General features: G+C 35.3%; 1 protein-coding gene across 15 annotated transcripts in view; it reads left to right on the forward strand.

Moving 5' to 3' along the window:
* Positions 1–19,112, forward strand: part of SLC4A10 (solute carrier family 4 member 10) — a 364,848-nt gene that overhangs the window by 207,556 nt on the left and 138,180 nt on the right. For all 15 annotated transcript variants that reach the window (XR_005203352.1, XM_037745609.1, XM_037745617.1 and 12 more), the window contains exon 4: positions 8,746–8,884. Coding sequence is in view for 14 of the 15 variants with exons in the window: in XM_037745609.1 (XP_037601537.1) it covers positions 8,746–8,884 (139 nt within the window). In the remaining variant the exon portion in view is untranslated. The remainder of the gene's footprint in view (positions 1–8,745; positions 8,885–19,112) is intronic.

Consider the following 19,112-nt stretch of genomic DNA (forward strand, 5'->3'; position numbering starts at 1 on the left):
TGGAAACTTTAAGCAAGCTTATATTCTCCTTGAAAAAAACTCCCAGAATAAAACAAGCTGACATGTTGAAAATATATATTTTGTTACCCTACTTCACCCAGAAAGCTATGCATAAAGTTCATATAACAAGATAAGAAAAAAAAAAACCCCAAAGTATATAAAACACATCTTGGCCACAAGTTAATATCTGTACAGGATTTTCATTTTTTAAATAAATTAATATTTGTTAAATCTTTGATATTTACTGAAGATATAGCAGTGAATAAAACAAACATGGTTCCTGCCTTTATATTTTAGCCATTATAACAAAGAGATAGATGTAAAATCAATTATTGCACAATAATGATTAGTTGCAATTGAGATACATGGATCAAGTAATGTAGAATGCTGTGACCTAGGATAATAGGGGCCTGATTTGTATATGAACATGCTCAAATGTGGATATGTATGTGTTCATATGTCTGTTTTACAAGGATGATTATGTAGGTGTGCCGAAGTACACTACAATTAAGCAGAGAGTGGATGTCTAAGACAGCTAGAAGATTCTGAGGTGGGAAAGAGAATGATATTTTTAAGCGTCTTAAAGAAGGCTAATGTATTCAGAAGGTAATAGCAAGGGAAAGACTGGCAGAAGATGAGGCTAATAGGCAAGAGTTACCACAGATATTTACTTAAACAGAAATATGACACTATATTATCATTGTGTTTATTTTTCACCTTTGCCCTCTGAAATCCTCTCAATTGTGACTTAGTTATAACCTAATGATTTCAACAACTTACTAATTGGTTTATTTTCATATATGAAATGCTTAACATTATAGATTTAAGTAATTACTATATACTTGTTACTGATTTACTCATTCTTTTGTGTTTTAAAATGTTTAAAACATACCAGATGTTTTATTGGACTAACATTGAATTCATGATTTGTTTTATTACTAAGTCGTCCCCATCAATATAACTGATGCATGTATTTGGGTCTTCTTTTACGTCATTCAATAAAGTTTTATAATTTTTTTCACAAATGTACTACATAATTTTTCTGGGTTTATTCCTATTCTTATATTTTTCTTCTAAGGTATATTAATTTTTTTTCTGACTAACTAGACTAACAATTTTTTCTGCCATATAGGAATTTCAGTAATTACTATATACTTGTTATTGATTTTTTAATTTTCTGTTTAAAACCTAGTAAAGATTTCTAGGTAACAATCATGTAATCTTTGCAAAATATAATGAAAGAGGAAATAATGAAAGGAAAATCCCAAGAATTCTTTTTTCCCCCTCAAAGAATGCATTGAAGAATGGGCACACAATATTGGGAATATTTAGAGGTAGAAAGGTAGTGAAAAGATTAACAAAGAAGTTTCAATTTCAACAAAAATCTTTTAATTCAAAGGCTTTTCTTTCTTTTTTCTGAGAGTGATCACAACATGAAGATGACTGTTGAGAGACAAATATGTAATGGATTCCAAATATCTTGTGGGCAGAGGTTTGTGCCTTCTATCTTTACTAGTATGTTTGTATTGTGAACACACTAGGAAGATATAGGTAGTGTCTCTCTCTGGAGCAAAGGGTAGGTTTGTTATCTTTATACCATAAAGATAATGTCTCCTTATGGGGCAACAATCAGTGAGGATTAATGTCTGTTATGAAAGAATTGAGTTCCCTACCTTGATTCTCCCGTCACACATCCCACTGCATGCACAGCATCTCCTGGCCCTTTGCACACCCTTCTGTGGGAGTTGGGGCACAGAATACAACACAAATGATGATACTCTAGGTACTACTATTCAGGGCATAATAAACTTTCTTTTATCTCTCAAGAGTCTCATGGCTTTTGCTAGCATCCACAAAACTAGCAGGGCAAATGCTGATAGCCTTCACAATTCTTGGCAGTTTTGGCAGTGAGGAAGGGATACTGACAGAGACATGGCTTTTGTAGAAAGGATTATGGCCTCACAGCTAATTAAAACACTTTGAGAGAAGTCCATTGGTATTGGTAGCAAACTTACTGACCAAATTGTCTAGTAAAGAGTAATAAATATTCTTCTTCTCTATTGCCTATTAATGAGGAGGATTTGGGAATGTAGCTGAAAGCTGAGAACCACGCAGTAGATTTGGTTTTAACCCTCCTTTAGGTAGGGAGATTACAGTCTGGCAGTAGTCTCAGGTTCACCCATTCTAACAATTAGTACTTAGATTCATTTGGACGTGGGGTGAGGAGAGAGGAACAAGTTTGCATTTTCTTTCAGACAACAGTTTTAAAGATGCATACCAACAGTATGAGAGGAAATTCCTGACTATTATATACAGAAACCAGGCAAATCATTAGAACTTTGTTTCTTGGAAAATGAGTGAGGTCGGTCATATAATGTTGGTTACAGAAGAATGACCACAACTGGGATGTATTTTTTGCTCAGACTATGCTACTATCATGCCAACTTGTAATCCATTTGGAGATGACAGTAAAAAGTCTTGGAATTTTCTGTAATGGATTCTATCTGCCGTAAGAGAATTTTGGCCCTTTTATGGAGATTTTTCTGAAACAGATAAAGTCAAGGGGAAACTATAGATAAGGCATTGATTAGTATTGCATTCTTACAGCCCTAGGTTGGTTTCATAATGCTGATATAAGTGACCCACTGGAGAATGAAAAGGTCAACAAAGAAATTTAGATAAATTCGTGTGGTCAGCCTGAAGTTCTAGAACAGTTCTATAACCCTTATATTGAAACCCAGCAAGAACTTAATAAATGTTGGATTTATAGTAGGGCAGCAGATACATCTAGTCTGAGATTATGTTGTTGCTGTTATAGTCAATTAGCTTACTCTAAACATACCATGTAACCCTTTAAACTAATTGGTGTTATGTATTCAGATTTCTGACCATTTGCAGTCAGATAGTCACACACTTTTTAATTCTCAAAGCCATGCCACAATTGGCTGATAGTCAATGTATCTGATAGACCTTCCACATTTCCTATCATCTATGGGCATCTGGTATTGTTGAGTGTTGGAAGAGCTTCTTCAAAAATTAAAAAAAAGTTTCCAACTCTGCCTCTCTCATCTCCTTCTGGTCCACACATATAAGTAAGATGGTTTGGTCACCGAATGGCTTTCTTCAGAAAGAGATCATCTCCTCTTGGCCTCTATGTAGATCCTAATCAGGATGAAAGGGTTAAGATTTTATATAAACTTATACTAAAAATCAGGATTCCACCATGACCATTTCTGGGCATGATGCATTATTCTTTCTTCTTACAGAAACCTCACACCAGCCTGATTGGTACACCCTCCAAATAGTAGCTCAGCTAAAAGGAGACCTCAGGGATTTATACTTAATTCTTGTATAGCTGACTGGTTACGCCTGTTGACCTGACATGATCCTACATTATAAGAGTAGTAACCGTTTAGTTGAATACACTGCTTGCTAAGACCTCCTACAATTGCCCAAATGCACCATTACTGTAGGAGACATAACAAGTCTCTGTAAATTTTATTAAAATGCCCTCTTCTCCCTTATTCTGACCCTTCCCAACTAAAGGTCTGAGAGTTATAGAGGATGGTTAGAAAAAAAGTGAAATTACGTCTACCGAAATGGGAACACATTCTACGTTTCAGGTGCGGGAGTAAAATTAATGATCTTTCAGAACTTAACCCTGGAGCCTCCCACAAAAAGAAAAGATCTTTGTGTGAGTCTCTCAAACTGTGGATATGCTTTAAATGTAATTGCCTGCTGGCTTAACATTCTTCATCAGATGGCGCTGCCTGCATTTTGATCATCATTGCTTTTAACCTGAAGGAGAAGATTTTTAGAAACAGCAGGGAAAGATCCTTTATCTCCTACACACACACACACACACACACACCCCTATTAACACCTTTGAGTGTCTTCTTTACCCCCCTCTCTATAACCATCACTAACCTAGAGTCTGGCATGGACAAATAGATCAGATTGGACTGACTGTCCCCAAGCAGTTTCTCTAAAAAATAGGGATAATCTCAATTATCTGAACTGAACTGAGAACCCCAAGGCCAACTAGCTGGCCTGGAGGCCTTGTTGGAGACATTGCCAACCTGTGTCTTCTAACTGACATAGTCCATTTTGGGGCCACAATCATTGTAAATAACATGTTCTTTCTAGGGCCGTTGTGTGAACCCTCAAGACTGTATGTCTTTTTTTTTTATTTTCTTTGAGATGGAGTCTCACTCTGTCACCAAGGTGGAAGAGCAATGGTGCAGTCTCAGCTCACTGCAACCTCTGCCTGCCGGGTTTAAGCAATCTTCCTGCCTCAGCCTCCTGAGTAGCTGGGACTACAGGCATGCACCACCATGCTCAGCTAATTTTTTGAATTTTTAGTAGAGACACGGTTTCACCACGCTGGCCAGGCTGGTCTCAAACTCCTGACCTCGTGATCTGCCCACCTCAGCCTCCCAAAGTGCTGGGATTACAGGCGTGAGCCACCGCACCCAGCCAAGATTGTATGTCTTATGTCCAAATCATGCATTATTTTCCCTTTCTACCAGGAACACAGTGACTTGAGCCACAGGGATGGTTGTAAGAGACCTTTTAATGTTTAAGCAAACACCACCAGTAGATTATGTGGGCTTCAGATGATTTTGGAGAGAACTCCAAAATCTACACTTGGCTATGAGGATGAGCTTCCTGGAGGGATAATTGGCTTATTAGTTATGTGCACCCTACAGGCAGTTATCCCTACAATGGGAATCATCAAATTAGAAAAAGTAGTAAGAAATGTGCCCCTGATTTTAATCCAAAAGATTAATAATACCATTGCAGTCTTCTTCATTCTCAATTCATGGACTAAAGTTTTTATGGATGATAAGATTGCCCTCAGCTACCTCTTTGTGGTCCAAGGAAGAGGCCGAACAATTGCTCATACATCCTGCTGTACCTGATGTAATGCCTCTGGCCAAGTGGAAAGGTTAATATAGAAACTTAAGGAGAAAGCCGTATGGTTTTGTAAGGGAGATCTTTAGGGTTTGGGGGATTTATTCAGTTGTTTGGGGTCAGCAGCTAAGTACATTGGGAGTGTGGTTGAGGTATATACTGTAGATTGGTCCCATCCTTCTGCTTTGAGTCCTGTTGATGGTAACCTTAAGTAAAGACATGAATGAATTTGTTTCCACTCTCTGTTGATTAGATTTATCAGAGTGACTGATAGCATATTTATGGGAAAACTAGTCAGAGAAAAGATGATGTCAAAACAAGCTGTGGCTATTGTTGATGACCATTCTCAGTGGATTCTGCTGTCAGTATATCAGAAGCAGAAGAGAAAGAGTACGAAGCAAACTGACAAACAGAAACTACGGAAGAAACAATTGCTGGAGGGCAGGTGTGGTGCCTCACGCCTATAACCCCAGCATTGTGGGAGACCAAGGCAGGTGGATCACTTGAGGTCAGGAGTTTGAGACCAGCCTGGCCAATGTGGTGAAACTCCGTCTCTACTAAAAATACAAAAATTAGCTGGGTATGGTGGTGCATGCCTGTATTCCCAGCTACTTGGGAGGCTGAGACAGGAGAATCATTTGAACCCAGGAGGCAGAAGTTGCAGTGAGCAGAGATCACACCACTGCACTCCAGCCTGGGTAACAGAGTGAGACTGTCTCCAAAAATAAATAAATAAATAAATATTTCTGGAAAAAAACCCCATAAACTTACATGTTCAAGAAGCTCAGGGTTCTCAAGATAAATGCTAAAACAAACACCAAAACAAAATCCAAAATCCTAAAATTATTCAAAAACATTATAATGAAGCTTCTGAAAATTAAAAACAAAGAAAAGATTCTAATAGTAGTCAGAGAAAAATGGAACAATGATCCCAATGATTGCAGATTTCTCATTAAGAAACATGAAGGCTAAAAGGAAGTGGAACAGCATTTGAGAATGCTGAAAGAACATTCAGTCCAGGATTCTATATTCAGTGACATATCCTTTAGGCATGAAGCTTAAATAAAGGCATTCTCAGACAAAGGGAATAAGGTCATACTTATTCATGAAAGACTGTTTTCCCCCTGCGACCAGGAACAAAGTAAGGATAGCCACTCTCCCTACTGCCACTGAATATCATACTAAAATTCTAGCTAGTATAATAATGAAAAAGCAATAATAAATAAGGACAGAGATAGTTTGGAAAGGAAAAAATAAAATTGTTCATATTCACAGATGACATGGTTGTATACCTGAAAAATTCCATGAAATCTACAAAAAAATATTAGAAATTATAAGTAAGTTTAACAAGGTTGAAGGACAAGGTCACATGAAAATAAATCACATTTCCCTATACCAGCTTTAAAAAAATTGGAAACAAATTTAAAAATATAATAATTTCAAGAAATGAAATATCTAGGTATAAATTTAACAAAGCAGGTGGAATATCTGTGTTCTGAAAACTATAAAATCTGATGAAATAAATGATTTGAAATGAAAGAAGACCTAAATAAATGAAGATACATGTAGTTTCCATGGATTGGAAAAAATCATTACAGTTAAGATACTATTCTCCCCAAATAAATCCATAAATATAATGCAATTTCAATCAAATTCCAAGCAGGAATTTTGTAGATATACAAAAACTTTTCCAAAATGTACATAGAAAGGAAAAAAGATTAGAATAGCCAAACAGTTTTGAAAAAGAAGAGCAAAGTTGGGAGACTCATACCATCTAACTTTAAGAATTACTTTAAAGCTATAGTAATCAGAAAGAGTGGTATTGTCAAAGGAATAGACAAAGCCATGAACTAAATGTTTTTGTCCCCTCAAAACTCATATGTTGATATTCTAACCCCAATATAATGGTATTAAGAGGTTAGGACTGTGGAGTGAAATTAGTCATGAGGGTGAAATCCTCATGATTGAGATTAGTGCCCTTATAAAATGAACCCCAGAGAGCTCTCTCAACCTTTTCCACCATGTGATATTGCAAGGAGAAAATAGCAATTTGCAACCCAGAATAAGGCCTTCACTAGAGCCTAACCATGCTAGAACCCTGATTTCAGACATGTAGCCTCCAGAACTGCAAGAAATAAATTTCTGTTGTTTATAAGCCACTCAATCTATGGTACTTTTTTATAGCATCCTGGACTGACTGAAGCATAAGCCTAGATCAATGGAACATATTAGAAAGTCCAGAAAAATAGTCCAAACAAATGTAGCAAATTGATTTTTGAAAAAGGTGCAAAGGCAATTTAATGGATAATATATTTTTTCTGTGTCTTTTATTTGGGTCTTTTCTATAAGTGGTATGCTATTGGAACAATTTAAAATCCATATTTAAAAAATAAAAAAACTCCTTGAATTAAACCTCATATCTTATACCAAAATTAACTCAAAATGGACCATAGTCCCAAGATGTAAAATATAATACTACAAAACTTTAGAAGAAAATGTAAAAGAAAATTTTTGTGGCCCTTAGGCAAAGACTTTTCAAATGTGATACCAAAAGCATAATCTATAACACACACAAAAAATTAGAATTTATCAATATTTAAAACTTTTCCTCAGTGAAAGACACTGCTGAAAGAACATAAAGACAAATTATAAATGGGGAGAAAAGACAAATGTTGCAAATCTTATGTTAAAAAAAATCGTGTATCCAGAATGTATAAAGAAGTCTCAAAACTCAATGGTAGGGAACAAACAACCCAATAAAAATAAATAAATATAGATGTCAAATAAACTCAGGGAAAATTGTCAACAATAGCCATCATAGAAATGTAAATTAACACCACAATGAAATATCACTACATAGATTGTCTACAAAACAATTGATAATACCAAGTGCTGGTGAAGATTCAGAACAACTGCAGCTCACCTGCGTTGCTCCTGGGAATACAAAATGGTACGACCATTCTGGAAAGTAGTTTGGCAGTGTCTGATAAAGCTGAACGTACACTTATCATATGACTAGCAATCCTACTTTTAGTTACTTACCCTAGAGAAATAAAAATATATGTTTACACAAAAGCCTACACAAGATACTTATAGCAGTTCTATTTATAATTGCCAAGCACTAGAAACCCAAATGTCCTTCAGCAAGTGAATGCATAAGCCAAGAGTGGTACATTCCTGCAATGGACTGTTACTCAGCTATAAAAACGAATGAACTACTAATACACACAATGGCACAGATAAATCTTAAAATCTCAAAGGCACTTGCTAAATGAATAAAGCCAGTCTCAAAAGGTTATATGCTGTGTTTTCACTTACATGACATTTTGCAAAGGCAAAGCTAGCAGCAGAGACTGGATTAGTGGTTGCTGGGGGCTACAGAAGGGAGGTAGAGATGACTACAAAGGAGGATCACAAGGAATTTTTTTTTGGTGAATAATATTCTGCATAGTTTTAGTAGAAGTGAATTTTATCATAGTCTACTCTTCTGAATATTACCCATAAAATATAGCATATGTGATGAGAGAAAATGAGTATGTGTGTGTGAGAAATAGAAATAGTTTCCATAAGTGTTAATCTAAAATAATCATATTTTATTTTGTTATTTATTATATATATACATTAATATATACATTTTACATATTTATGATCCCAAATTACACTGGACTTCGTGTAATGATGAATTTGGTTTTAGTTCCTGAGTCTGTTTTGGATGAGTGTTGCAGTAGGGAGCAGAGGAGGTATGAGTTTGGGGTGGTGTTGAAGGCACTGACTGGGACATTTTAAACTCAGGGTCATGGTAATATATGTTCATGTCTCTGACTTTTTTAGACACCCCATCACAGAGGGTACAGTTTATTCTTGGAACCGAGGATGATGATGAGGAACACATTCCTCACGACCTTTTCACAGAACTGGATGAGATTTGTTGGCGTGAAGGTGAGGATGCTGAGTGGCGAGAAACAGCCAGGTGAGAATTTTTGTTGAAGGGTGAAAGTATACTAAAGAATATTCATGTTACTAGAAAAAGATATTTCTAATGCAACGATTTTGCAAACATCCATGATTGCTGAAGTTGCTGATCTGGCCTGAGCATATCCTATAACAGGATACGGGTCAGAAAGAAATCTGAAGGCAGTAATTACAGTAAACGGTGATGCAGAGCCAACAGCTGCAGTCTTAAAGATAAACAGCAACATAATTTGTGTGTCATCAACAAAACAATAGAAATCCAAAAGTAATTTATTTCTATTTTTTCAGCTGCCAGCTTGCACCTAAATTTATGATATTCATGGTAACTCGAAAGTGGGCTTTTTTAAAAAATAAAGGGCAAACATTATGATAAAACACTTTCTGTACAGTGCTGGATTTCATATACTCTCTGGTGAGGATAAAAATATTTTGTAATATGTTTCTAGGATATGCATACATTTAAGGATAGCGATTTTTTAAAATGTCTTTTAAAATCACTTTGTCTATCATTGTAATTAAGATTTTTATATTGCTATATAATTGACAGCGTTCTGTAAAGTTAGAATTAAATTTTGTGTTTACTTTTCATTTATTCCTTCTGATTTCCTCATTTAACAAACATTTATAGAGCGTCCATTATGTGCCAGGTACAATGAATTTTTCACAGCAACAAAAATCTTAGATCTTGCCTTTAGGGATCTTGCAGTCTAATTTAGACAAGGAAACAAAGTTGTAAATGCTGTATAATGAATGCTATGATACAGGTGTGCACAAGAAACTGTAGGCACACCCAGGGTTGTCATTTACCCACTGCTTCCCAGATTTTCATGTAAATGCAAATTACCCAAAACGTTGTTTAAAATGTAGACTTAGTAGACCTCAGGCATAGTCAGACCATAAATTTCTGAAAAGCTCCCAATTGATGTTGTATAAAATGTTTTGGGTTTGAGAACCAAACTTTCAGTAGCAGTTATCTTTTTTTTAAAATTGCATTTTAGGTTTTGGGTACATGTGAAGAACATGCAAGATTGTTGCATAGGTACACACATGGCAGTGTGATTTGCTGCTTTCCTCCCCATCACCTATATCTGGCATTTCTCCCCATGCTATCTCTCCCCAACTCCCCACCCCCTGCTGTCCCTCCCCTATTTCCTTCCAATAGACTCCAGTGTGTGATGCTCCCCTCCCTGTGTCCTTGTGTTCTCATTGTTTAACACCACATATGAGTGAGAACATGTGGTGTTTGATTTTCTGTTCTTGTGTCAGTTTGCTGAGAATGATGGTTTCCAGGTTCATCCATGTCCCTACAAAGGAAACAAACTCATCATTTTTTATGGCTGCATAGTATTCCATTGTGTATATGTGCCATATTTTCCCTGTCCAGTCTATCATCTATGGGCATTTGGGTTGGTTTCAGGTCTTTGCTATTGTAAACAGTGCTGCAATGAACATTCGTGTGCATGTGTCCTCATAGTAGAGTGATTTATAATCCTTTGGATATATACCCAGTAATGGGATTGCTGGGTCAAATGGATTTCTATTTCTAGGTCCTTGAGGAATTGCCACACTGTCTTCCACAATGGTTGAATTAATTTACACTCCCACTAACAGTGTAAATGTGTTCCTATTTCTCCACATCCTCTCCACCATATGTTGTCTCCAGATTTTTTAATGATCGCCATTCTAACTGGCGTGAGATGGTATCTCAATGTAGTTTTGATTTGCATTTCTCTAATGCCCAGTGATGATAAGCATTTTTTCATGTTTGTTGGCATCATGTATGTCTTCTTTTGTAAAGTGTCTGTTCATATCCTTTCCCACTTTTGAATGGGCTTGTTAGTTTTTTCTTGTAAATCTGTTTTAGTTCTTTGTAAATTCTGGATATCAGCCCTTTGTCAGATAGGTAGACTGCAAAAATGTTTTCCCATTCTGTTGGTTGCTAATTCACTCTAATGACTGTTTCTTTTGCTGTGTGGAAGCTGTTGAGTTTGATTAGGTCCCATTTGTCTATTTTGGCTTTTGTTGCCAATGCTTTTGGTGTTTTTGGTCATGAAGTCCTTGCATACGCCTATATCCTGAATGGTTTTGCCTAGATTTTCTTCTAGGGTTTTTATGGCGTTAGGTCTTATGTTTAAGCCTTTAATCCATCTGGAGCTAATTTTAGTGTAAGGTGTCAGGAAGGGGTCCAGTTTCTGCTTTCTGCACATTGCTAGCCAGTTTTCCCAACATCATTTATTAAACAGGGAATCCTTTCCCCATTGCTTGTTTTTGTCCAGTTTATCAAAGATTAGATGGTTGTAGATGTGTTGTGTTGCCTTTGAGGCCTCTGTTCTGTTCCATTAGTCTATATCTGTTTTGGTACCAGTACCATGCTGTTTTGATTACTGTAGCCTTGTAGTATAGTTTGAAGTCTGGTAGTGTGATGCCTCCCGCTTTGTTCTTTTTGCTTAGAATTGACTTGGCTATGTGGGCTCTCTTTTAGTTCCATATGAAGTTTAAGGTGGTTTTTTCCAGTTCTGTGAAGAAGGTCATTGGTAGCTTGATTGGGATAGCATTGACTCTGCAAATTACTTTGGGCAGTATGGCCATTTTCACGATATTGATTCTTCCTAACCATGAACATGGAATGTTTCTCCATCTGTTTGTGTCCTCTCTTATTTTATTGAACAGTGGTTAGTAGTTCTCCTTGAAGAGGTCCTTTACATCCTTTGTTAGTTGTATTCCTAGGTATTTTATTCTCTTTGTAGCCATTGTGAATGGGAGTTCGGTCTTGACTTGGTCCTCTGTTAGTCTGTTATTGGTGTATATGAATGCTTGTGGTTTCTGCACATTGATTTTGTATCCTGTGACTTTGATGAAGTTGCTTATTAGTTTCAGGAGATTTTGGCTGAGATGATGGGGTCTTCTAAATATACAATCATGTCGTCTGCAAATGGAGACAATTTGACTTCCTCCTTTCCTATTTGAATACTCTTTGTTTCTTTTTTTTGCCTGAGTGCTCTGGCTAGAACTTCCAATACTATATTGAGTAGGAGTGGTGAGAAAGGGCATCCTTGTCTAGTGCCAGATTTCAAAGGGAATGCTTCTAGTTTTTGCCCATTTAGTATGATATTGGCTATTGGTTTGTCATAAATAGCTTTGATTATTTTGAGATATGTTCCATCAATACCTTGTTTATTGAGGGTTTTTATCATAAAGCACTGTTGAATTTTGTCGAAGACCTTCTCTGCATCAGTTGAGATAATCATGTGGTTTTTGTCTTTGGTTCTGCTTATGTGGTGAATTACATTTATAGACTTGCGTATGTTGAACCAGCCTTGCATCCCCGGGATGAAGCCTACTTGATCATGGTGGATAAGCTTTTTGATGTGCTGTTGCAATCGGTTTGCCAGTATTTTATTGAAAATTTTTGCATCTATGTTCATCATGGATTTTGGCCTGAAGTTTTCTTTTCTTGCTGAGTCTCTGCTGGGATTTGGTATCAGGATGATGTTGGTCTCATAAAATGATTTGGGAAGAATTCCCTCTTTTTGTATTGTTTGGAATAGTTTCAGAAGGAATGGTACCAGCTCCTCTTTGTATGTCTGGTAGAATTCGTCTGTGAACCCATCTGGACCTGGCCTTTTTTGAGTGGTAGGCTAGTAATTGCTGCCTCAACTTCAGACCTTGTTATTGATCTATTCAGGGTTTCGACTTCTCCCTGGTTTAGGCTTAGGAGGGTGCAAATGTCCAGGAATTTATCCATTTCTTCCAGGTTTACTAGTTTACGTGCATAGAGTTGTTTGTAATAATCTCTGATGATGGTTTGTATTTCTGTGGAATCTGTGGTGATATCCCCTTATTGTTTCTTATTGCACCTATTTGATTATTCTCTCTTTTCTTTTTTATTAATCTGGCTAGTGGTCTATTTTGTTGATCTTTTTGAAAAACCAGCTCCTGGATTTATTGTTTTTTGAAGGGTTTTTTCTTTATCTATCTCTTTCAGTTCTGCTCTGATGTTAGTTATTTCTTGTCTTCTGCTAGGTTTTGAGTTTTTTTGATCTTGCTCCTGTAACTCTTTCAATTTTGACGATAGAGTGTCAATTTTCGATATTTCCTTGCTTCTCATGTAGGCATTTGTTGCTGTATATTTTCCTCTAGACACTGTTTTAAATGTGTCCCAGAAATTCTGGTATGTTGTGTCTTCATTCTCGTTGGTTTCGAAGAACATCTTTATTTCTGCCTTCATTTCATTGTTTATCCAGTCAACATTCAAGAGCCAGTTGTTCAGTTTTTATGAAGCTGTGTGATTCTGAGTTAGTTTCTGAATTCTGAGTTCTAACTTGATTGCACTGTGGTCTAAGAGACTGTTTGTTATGATTTCTGTTCTTTTGCGTTTGCTGAGGAGTGATTTACTTCCAATTATGTGGTCAATTTTAGAGTGGGTGTGATGTAGTGTTGAGAAGAATGTATATATATTCTGTGGATTTGGGTTGGAGAGCTCTGTAAATGTCTATTAGGTTCGCTTGGTCCAGACTTGAGTTCAAGTCCTGGATATCCATGTTAATTTTCTCTCTCGTTGATCTGTCTAATATTGACAATGGGGTGTTAAAGTCTCCCACTGTTATTGTGTGGGAATCTAAGTCTCTTTGTAAGTCATTGGGAACTTGCTTTATGTAACTGGCTGCTCCTGTATTGGGTACGTATATATTCAGGATTGTTAGCTCTTCTTGTTGCATTGATCCCTTTACCATTATGTAATGTCCTTCTTTGTCTCTTTTGATCTTTGTTGATTTAAAGTCTATTTTATCAGAGATGAGAATTGCAACTCCTGCTTTTTTTGCTCTCCATTTGCTTGGTAAATCTTCCTCCATCCCTTTATTTTGAGCCTTTGTGTATCCTTGCATGTGAGATGGGTTTCCTGGATACAGCACACTGTTGAGTTTTCTAAACCACAAGCTGAAAGAGGATCAGGGTAGCCCCCTGGTAAAGGCGATGCTTGAGCTGGCTCCTGTGAGTTGGGTTGGAGTTAACTAGGTGGAAAAGCAGAGGGGACAGTATTCTAGGCAGAAATAGCAGAATGTGCTTAAAGACATCATTGACACAGGTGTTTTGTTGTTTTTTTTCTGAGAAAGTCTGACTGTCACCCAGGCTGGAGTGCAGTGGTGAGATTTCAGCTCACTACAACCTCTGCCTCCTGGGTTCAAGCAATTCTCCTGCTTCAGCCTCCCTAGTAACTGGAACCACAGGTGTCCGCCACCACACCCATCTAATTTTTGTATTTTTAGTAGAGATGGGGTTTTACCATGTTGGGCAGGCTGGTCTCAAACTCCTGACCTCAAGTGATCCACCTACCTCAACCTCCTGAAGTGCTGGCATTACAAGCATGAGCCACAGTGCCCCAGCTGACAGAGGTTTTATTGTTTTGTTAGGCTATCTCTTCCATGATAGCACAGCTTTATTGTTAGAAAATCTTTATCTTGATCATATTTATTAGTGGTCCTTAGAGTGCCACTGCTGTCTGAAAGCCACAGTAATTCCACTGGATCATGTTAAACTTGTAGCTGCATTTATTCATTTACTTTATTCAAACAGTTTAGAATTAAATGCTCAATTATGAAAATGAATGTTGTGAATAACACTGGCCTACTTAATTCTTGTTTGAAATATTTCCAGTGGTCTTTACGGCTCTCCTTTATTTAAAAAAAAAGAAAAAAAACACGAAAAATGAGAAAACCAAAATGGCTACCACCTAGTTTATCCCTATTAACATTTAAAATAAATAAAACTAATAACTGCCAGTATTTAAAATTCACAAGGCATAGAATGGCAGAAAAGTAAAAGTACTTCTCTATGTTTATTCACAGTATCGCTTTTTAAATGTAATCACTGTTAATATTTTTTGTGTATCTTTCCCCGCAAATTTTAATACCTAAATCTTCATGTAAATATATGCCATTTTAAATTTATACAATAGGGATTATATAATATACAGTGTTCATACCTTGTCTTTTCCACTTAATATATTTGGCACATTTTCCATATCAGCATTTCAAATTTACATCATCTATTTGATGACTGCATTGCATTCAATTATATGGATGAACTTTCACTTATTTATTTATTAGTCTTGATCGACATTGAGGTTGTTTATTTTTTTCCGTAGGAACTGCTGCAATGATTGTTCACACAAATATTTTGTCATTATTTGGTAGCTATTTCTGTAAAGTGAATTTCTAACAATGGGAACATATGTGGCAAAGAGAGCAGACATTTTTTACTTTGATAGATACTGTAAACTTACCTGCATAAAATGTTTTTGTAATTTACACTTCTATCAACATTGTATGAGAGTACTTATTTCCTCTATATCTGATCACAATAAATTATCAAACCACTTAAAATGTTTTTTCCGGTTTTATAAATAAGACATAAATCTCCCCGTTTTAATTTGATTATTCAAATTATTAGTGAGATTCAACATCTTTTCATATGTTTTTATTTTTTTCATGTGAATGAACTATTCATTTCCTTTATCTATTTTATATCAAATTATTCATTATTTTTATTAGCCTTTTTGAACACTTTAAATGGCATGTTATCCTGTATAAACTGATTTTTTAATAAAAATTGTACATAAGTTTCCTCATAATGTTTTGTATTATAACATTTTAAATATAGACTTAAATTTAAAATAGCTTTTATATAACCAGGTACATATTAAGATTAAAAGACTTCTACCTTACTTTTTGCCCTAACTGCATCAAAAAAATATGTGGGAGTTTTAAAAATATGTAATATATGTGCTCATCTTCTTTATTTGGTGACAGAAAAGTGATATATGATCATCTTTTTCACAGATTAGTGATGTAACTTGCTCTTCTATGATTTTTGAATAGACAGTTAAAATGCACACCTCTCTAAGACCAGAAGCATCTGTCTTCTATGACTTCCAAGAAACAGATGTTCCTGAGTGACTTAAAGGAAAGAGATCTTTTGACTGTGATGACTAGACAGCTTTGGTTAGTTAGAGTCTCTAATCTATTGCAAAGAAGTACTTTTTCGAAGGTTTTTCTTTTAGAGTCCCTTCTTTTCCCTCATACTACATAATAGAGCTTGAAATATATATTTTGGCAGGAGTAATGCCCTTTTCTTATAGTGGTTGGTGATTTTTCATCTTACAGATCAAATAGTGATCTATTCCTTTTAACCAATAATTTCTTGTAACTTGCCCACTCTTATAAAGCTAGGAGATAGCAGAAGTGTTACTAGAATCTAACATTTTCACCTTGCTACAGTTGAGCAGGTAGAATTTTGTTTTGCTCTAACGTACTAACTCAAATAACATGTTTATCCTAAACCACCAAAATATATTGCTGTTGATTTATAAAGAATAAAAAAGACAATCCAGTTAATTATTTGCATTCTCTAATATTATTAGATAGGAGTTATGTTCGTAGTCTGGCTTCCGGAATCTAATGCATGGTATAGCTGTTTGAGCTTCAGGGAAACATCTAATGAGCAATGAAAATAATAACAGCTATTGAAGGAGGGGTAGATAAGTTTTAACTGAGACACAATGCTTCATGGGAGAGCAGAACATATTTATTGAGGATTTTGAAAAGTAATAGTCTCTAAAGTGGCAGAAGTAATTTTGTTCTGATTGCCCTAGTTCATCTAAAAAAGCTAATTTTTTTGTTAATTCATGACTCCATCTGATTTTTCAAATGCAATTTAATTCTAGTAAATCATTAGCATCACCATTTAAAGCACTTCTGGCTTTTGATTAGTATTCCAGATGGGATTAATAATTTTCTACCCTCATAGCAGAAATAAAAACGATATTTTATCAGCACATTGCACCTGTCACATATCACATCTTGCATAATTTATGCCCACTGTCATTGCCAAGTAAAACTTAAGCAAACTTTTAGATTTTGAAGCTAAATTTTTGAATCATAATTATTTAATAAATGTTTGTAAAAACCAGCTGTTCACTTTTAAAAACCGTAAAAGAAGCCATATGAAGAGGTTAATGAAATCAACACAATTACAATGTCCTGCTTATAAATAACATATAATGTCATTTATAGAAAAGTGAGCAAAGCTACCACAGCTGTGCAATTGTGGTTACAACATGTTTGACTCACTGTAGTTGCCCTTTATAAATGCTTCCCACAAATGAGCTCAGAAGAGGCAAAGCAGTGGGTAACAGTTAGGCTTCTGATACATACATTGCAGCATAGAAAAGGATTATTACATCAAAAAACAATTTTATTGATACTGTGAAGAAATTTAATATTCAAAATTAGTAGTGGTTTAAGTCACCTGGATTTTTCAGTGGAAAATAATATGGATTAAGAAGAGTTAATGTCTGTAAACACTAGGTTTGGATATATTTCATTTCTTCTTAAGATGACTATATGTATTCTGTGATTACATGTTATTCTCTAGCTTCACCCTAGCCATGTCACCCAACTATCCTAAAAGAGGATTTTTTTTTTTCTGAAGACATCCATTACTTCCCTTAAGGCTATAATTTTGGATGATATGGTAACTCCTTTTGGATGATATGGTTACTCTTTTTTGTTTGTGTAGAATGAGAGAATTAAAAATCTTAGAAAAGTTAAACTGAGTTAGGGAGAATAGAACACCCAGAAATAGTTAAGTTCTCTAGAAAAAAACGATTTCTAATTGGAAGAATAATTTTATTCTGTATGATTTAATATGAGTATTTTAGAGGAGATTATAATCAACTTAATCCTCAAAGAATTTGCGAAACACCTACTTAATGTTGCTTAGTAGAAAGAGACTCCAGTGTGCTAATCGTGGATGAAAACAGTTCCAGACATACTGAAGGAAATGAAAATAATCTTCTCAGGGTTTAACTCCTCCCTTCTCCCTCCACAGAGAAGGTCATGCAATTGGCCAACAATTTTATTTATTTGTTTTTTAGCATTATCCATTACATCTCATTCATGCTTTGAAACTCTTGTTTGCTTTGGTTTGCTATTCAAACACATGTCAGCAGAGTTTATTTGAAAATTGGACCAAATTGCCGCACTTTAGGTCATTAACTGCAATCAGGCATTTTGCAATTGACAGGATATTCGGTGACTACAAATCTTGAAACACTGTCTGGTGTGTTCCCAGATCTGTTCATGTCTATCTTTGAAGGATGAAATAGGATTTAAAAGAACAGAAAAGAGAGATATAGTTATGTATTTATGTATATATATTATTTTTAATAGTCTCTTTAACAATATTCATTTAAATATCTCTTAAAGAATTGGCATCATTCTGGAGCTGGCATAAAGCACTGAATCTTGAAATGTTTAGTATCTTTAGTAACATGATATTTGTAACATGTGGGTACCTTTTTATGGAAAGTACCTTCTGCCTCCTCCTATAATATTCAAAAAACCTATGGGTACATCAAACCATCCATGCATATAACTTATATTTGGTCATCTTAACTAACAAACTGTTTGGAACTCCCTGAAGTTCCAAACTCCCTGAAAGGAGCTCCATTCTTTTCTCATAGAATTAAGCCCTCAACTTGAAGAAAATTATTCTAAAGGAAGGAAGAATAATTGGATTTTTTAAAATGTCATTTCAGACACATAAATCACTGGAACAAAATAGAGAACTAAGAAATAGACCAGCATAAGTAAAGCTTACTGATTTTTGACAAAGGACAAAAACTATTAAATGAAGGAAGAATAATCTTTTCGAAAAATAATTTTGGAGCAATTGGACATCTACAGGCAAAATAATTAACCTTGATATAAACCTCACCATGTACATAAAAATTAATTCAAAATATATTATGAATTTAAATTTGAAATATAAAGCCATGAAATTTTTCAAAGAAAACATAAGAGAAAATCTTCAGGACCTAGGGCTAGGTGGCAAGTTTTTAGACATAACACCAAAAGCACAACTTGTAAAAGGAAATATTTATAGATTGAACTTTACCAAAATTATAATGTTTGTGCTGTGAAAGATTCTGTTAAGTGGATTAAAAGGCAAGCTACAGACAGAAAGTATTTGCAAACCAGATATTCAACAAAAGTGTTATATGTAGAACATATAAAGAACTCTCAAAGTTCAACAGTATGAAAATAAATCAACTAAAAAAATGGGCAAAAGGCACAAACAGACATTTCATCAAAGAAGACATACATATAGCAAATAGCACATGGAAAAATGTTCAGTATCATTAGTCATTAGGAAAATGCAAATTA

This window comes from Cebus imitator, unplaced genomic scaffold (assembly GCF_001604975.1).
Source record: "Cebus imitator isolate Cc_AM_T3 unplaced genomic scaffold, Cebus_imitator-1.0 Scaffold10, whole genome shotgun sequence".
Lineage (NCBI taxonomy): Eukaryota > Metazoa > Chordata > Mammalia > Primates > Cebidae > Cebus > Cebus imitator.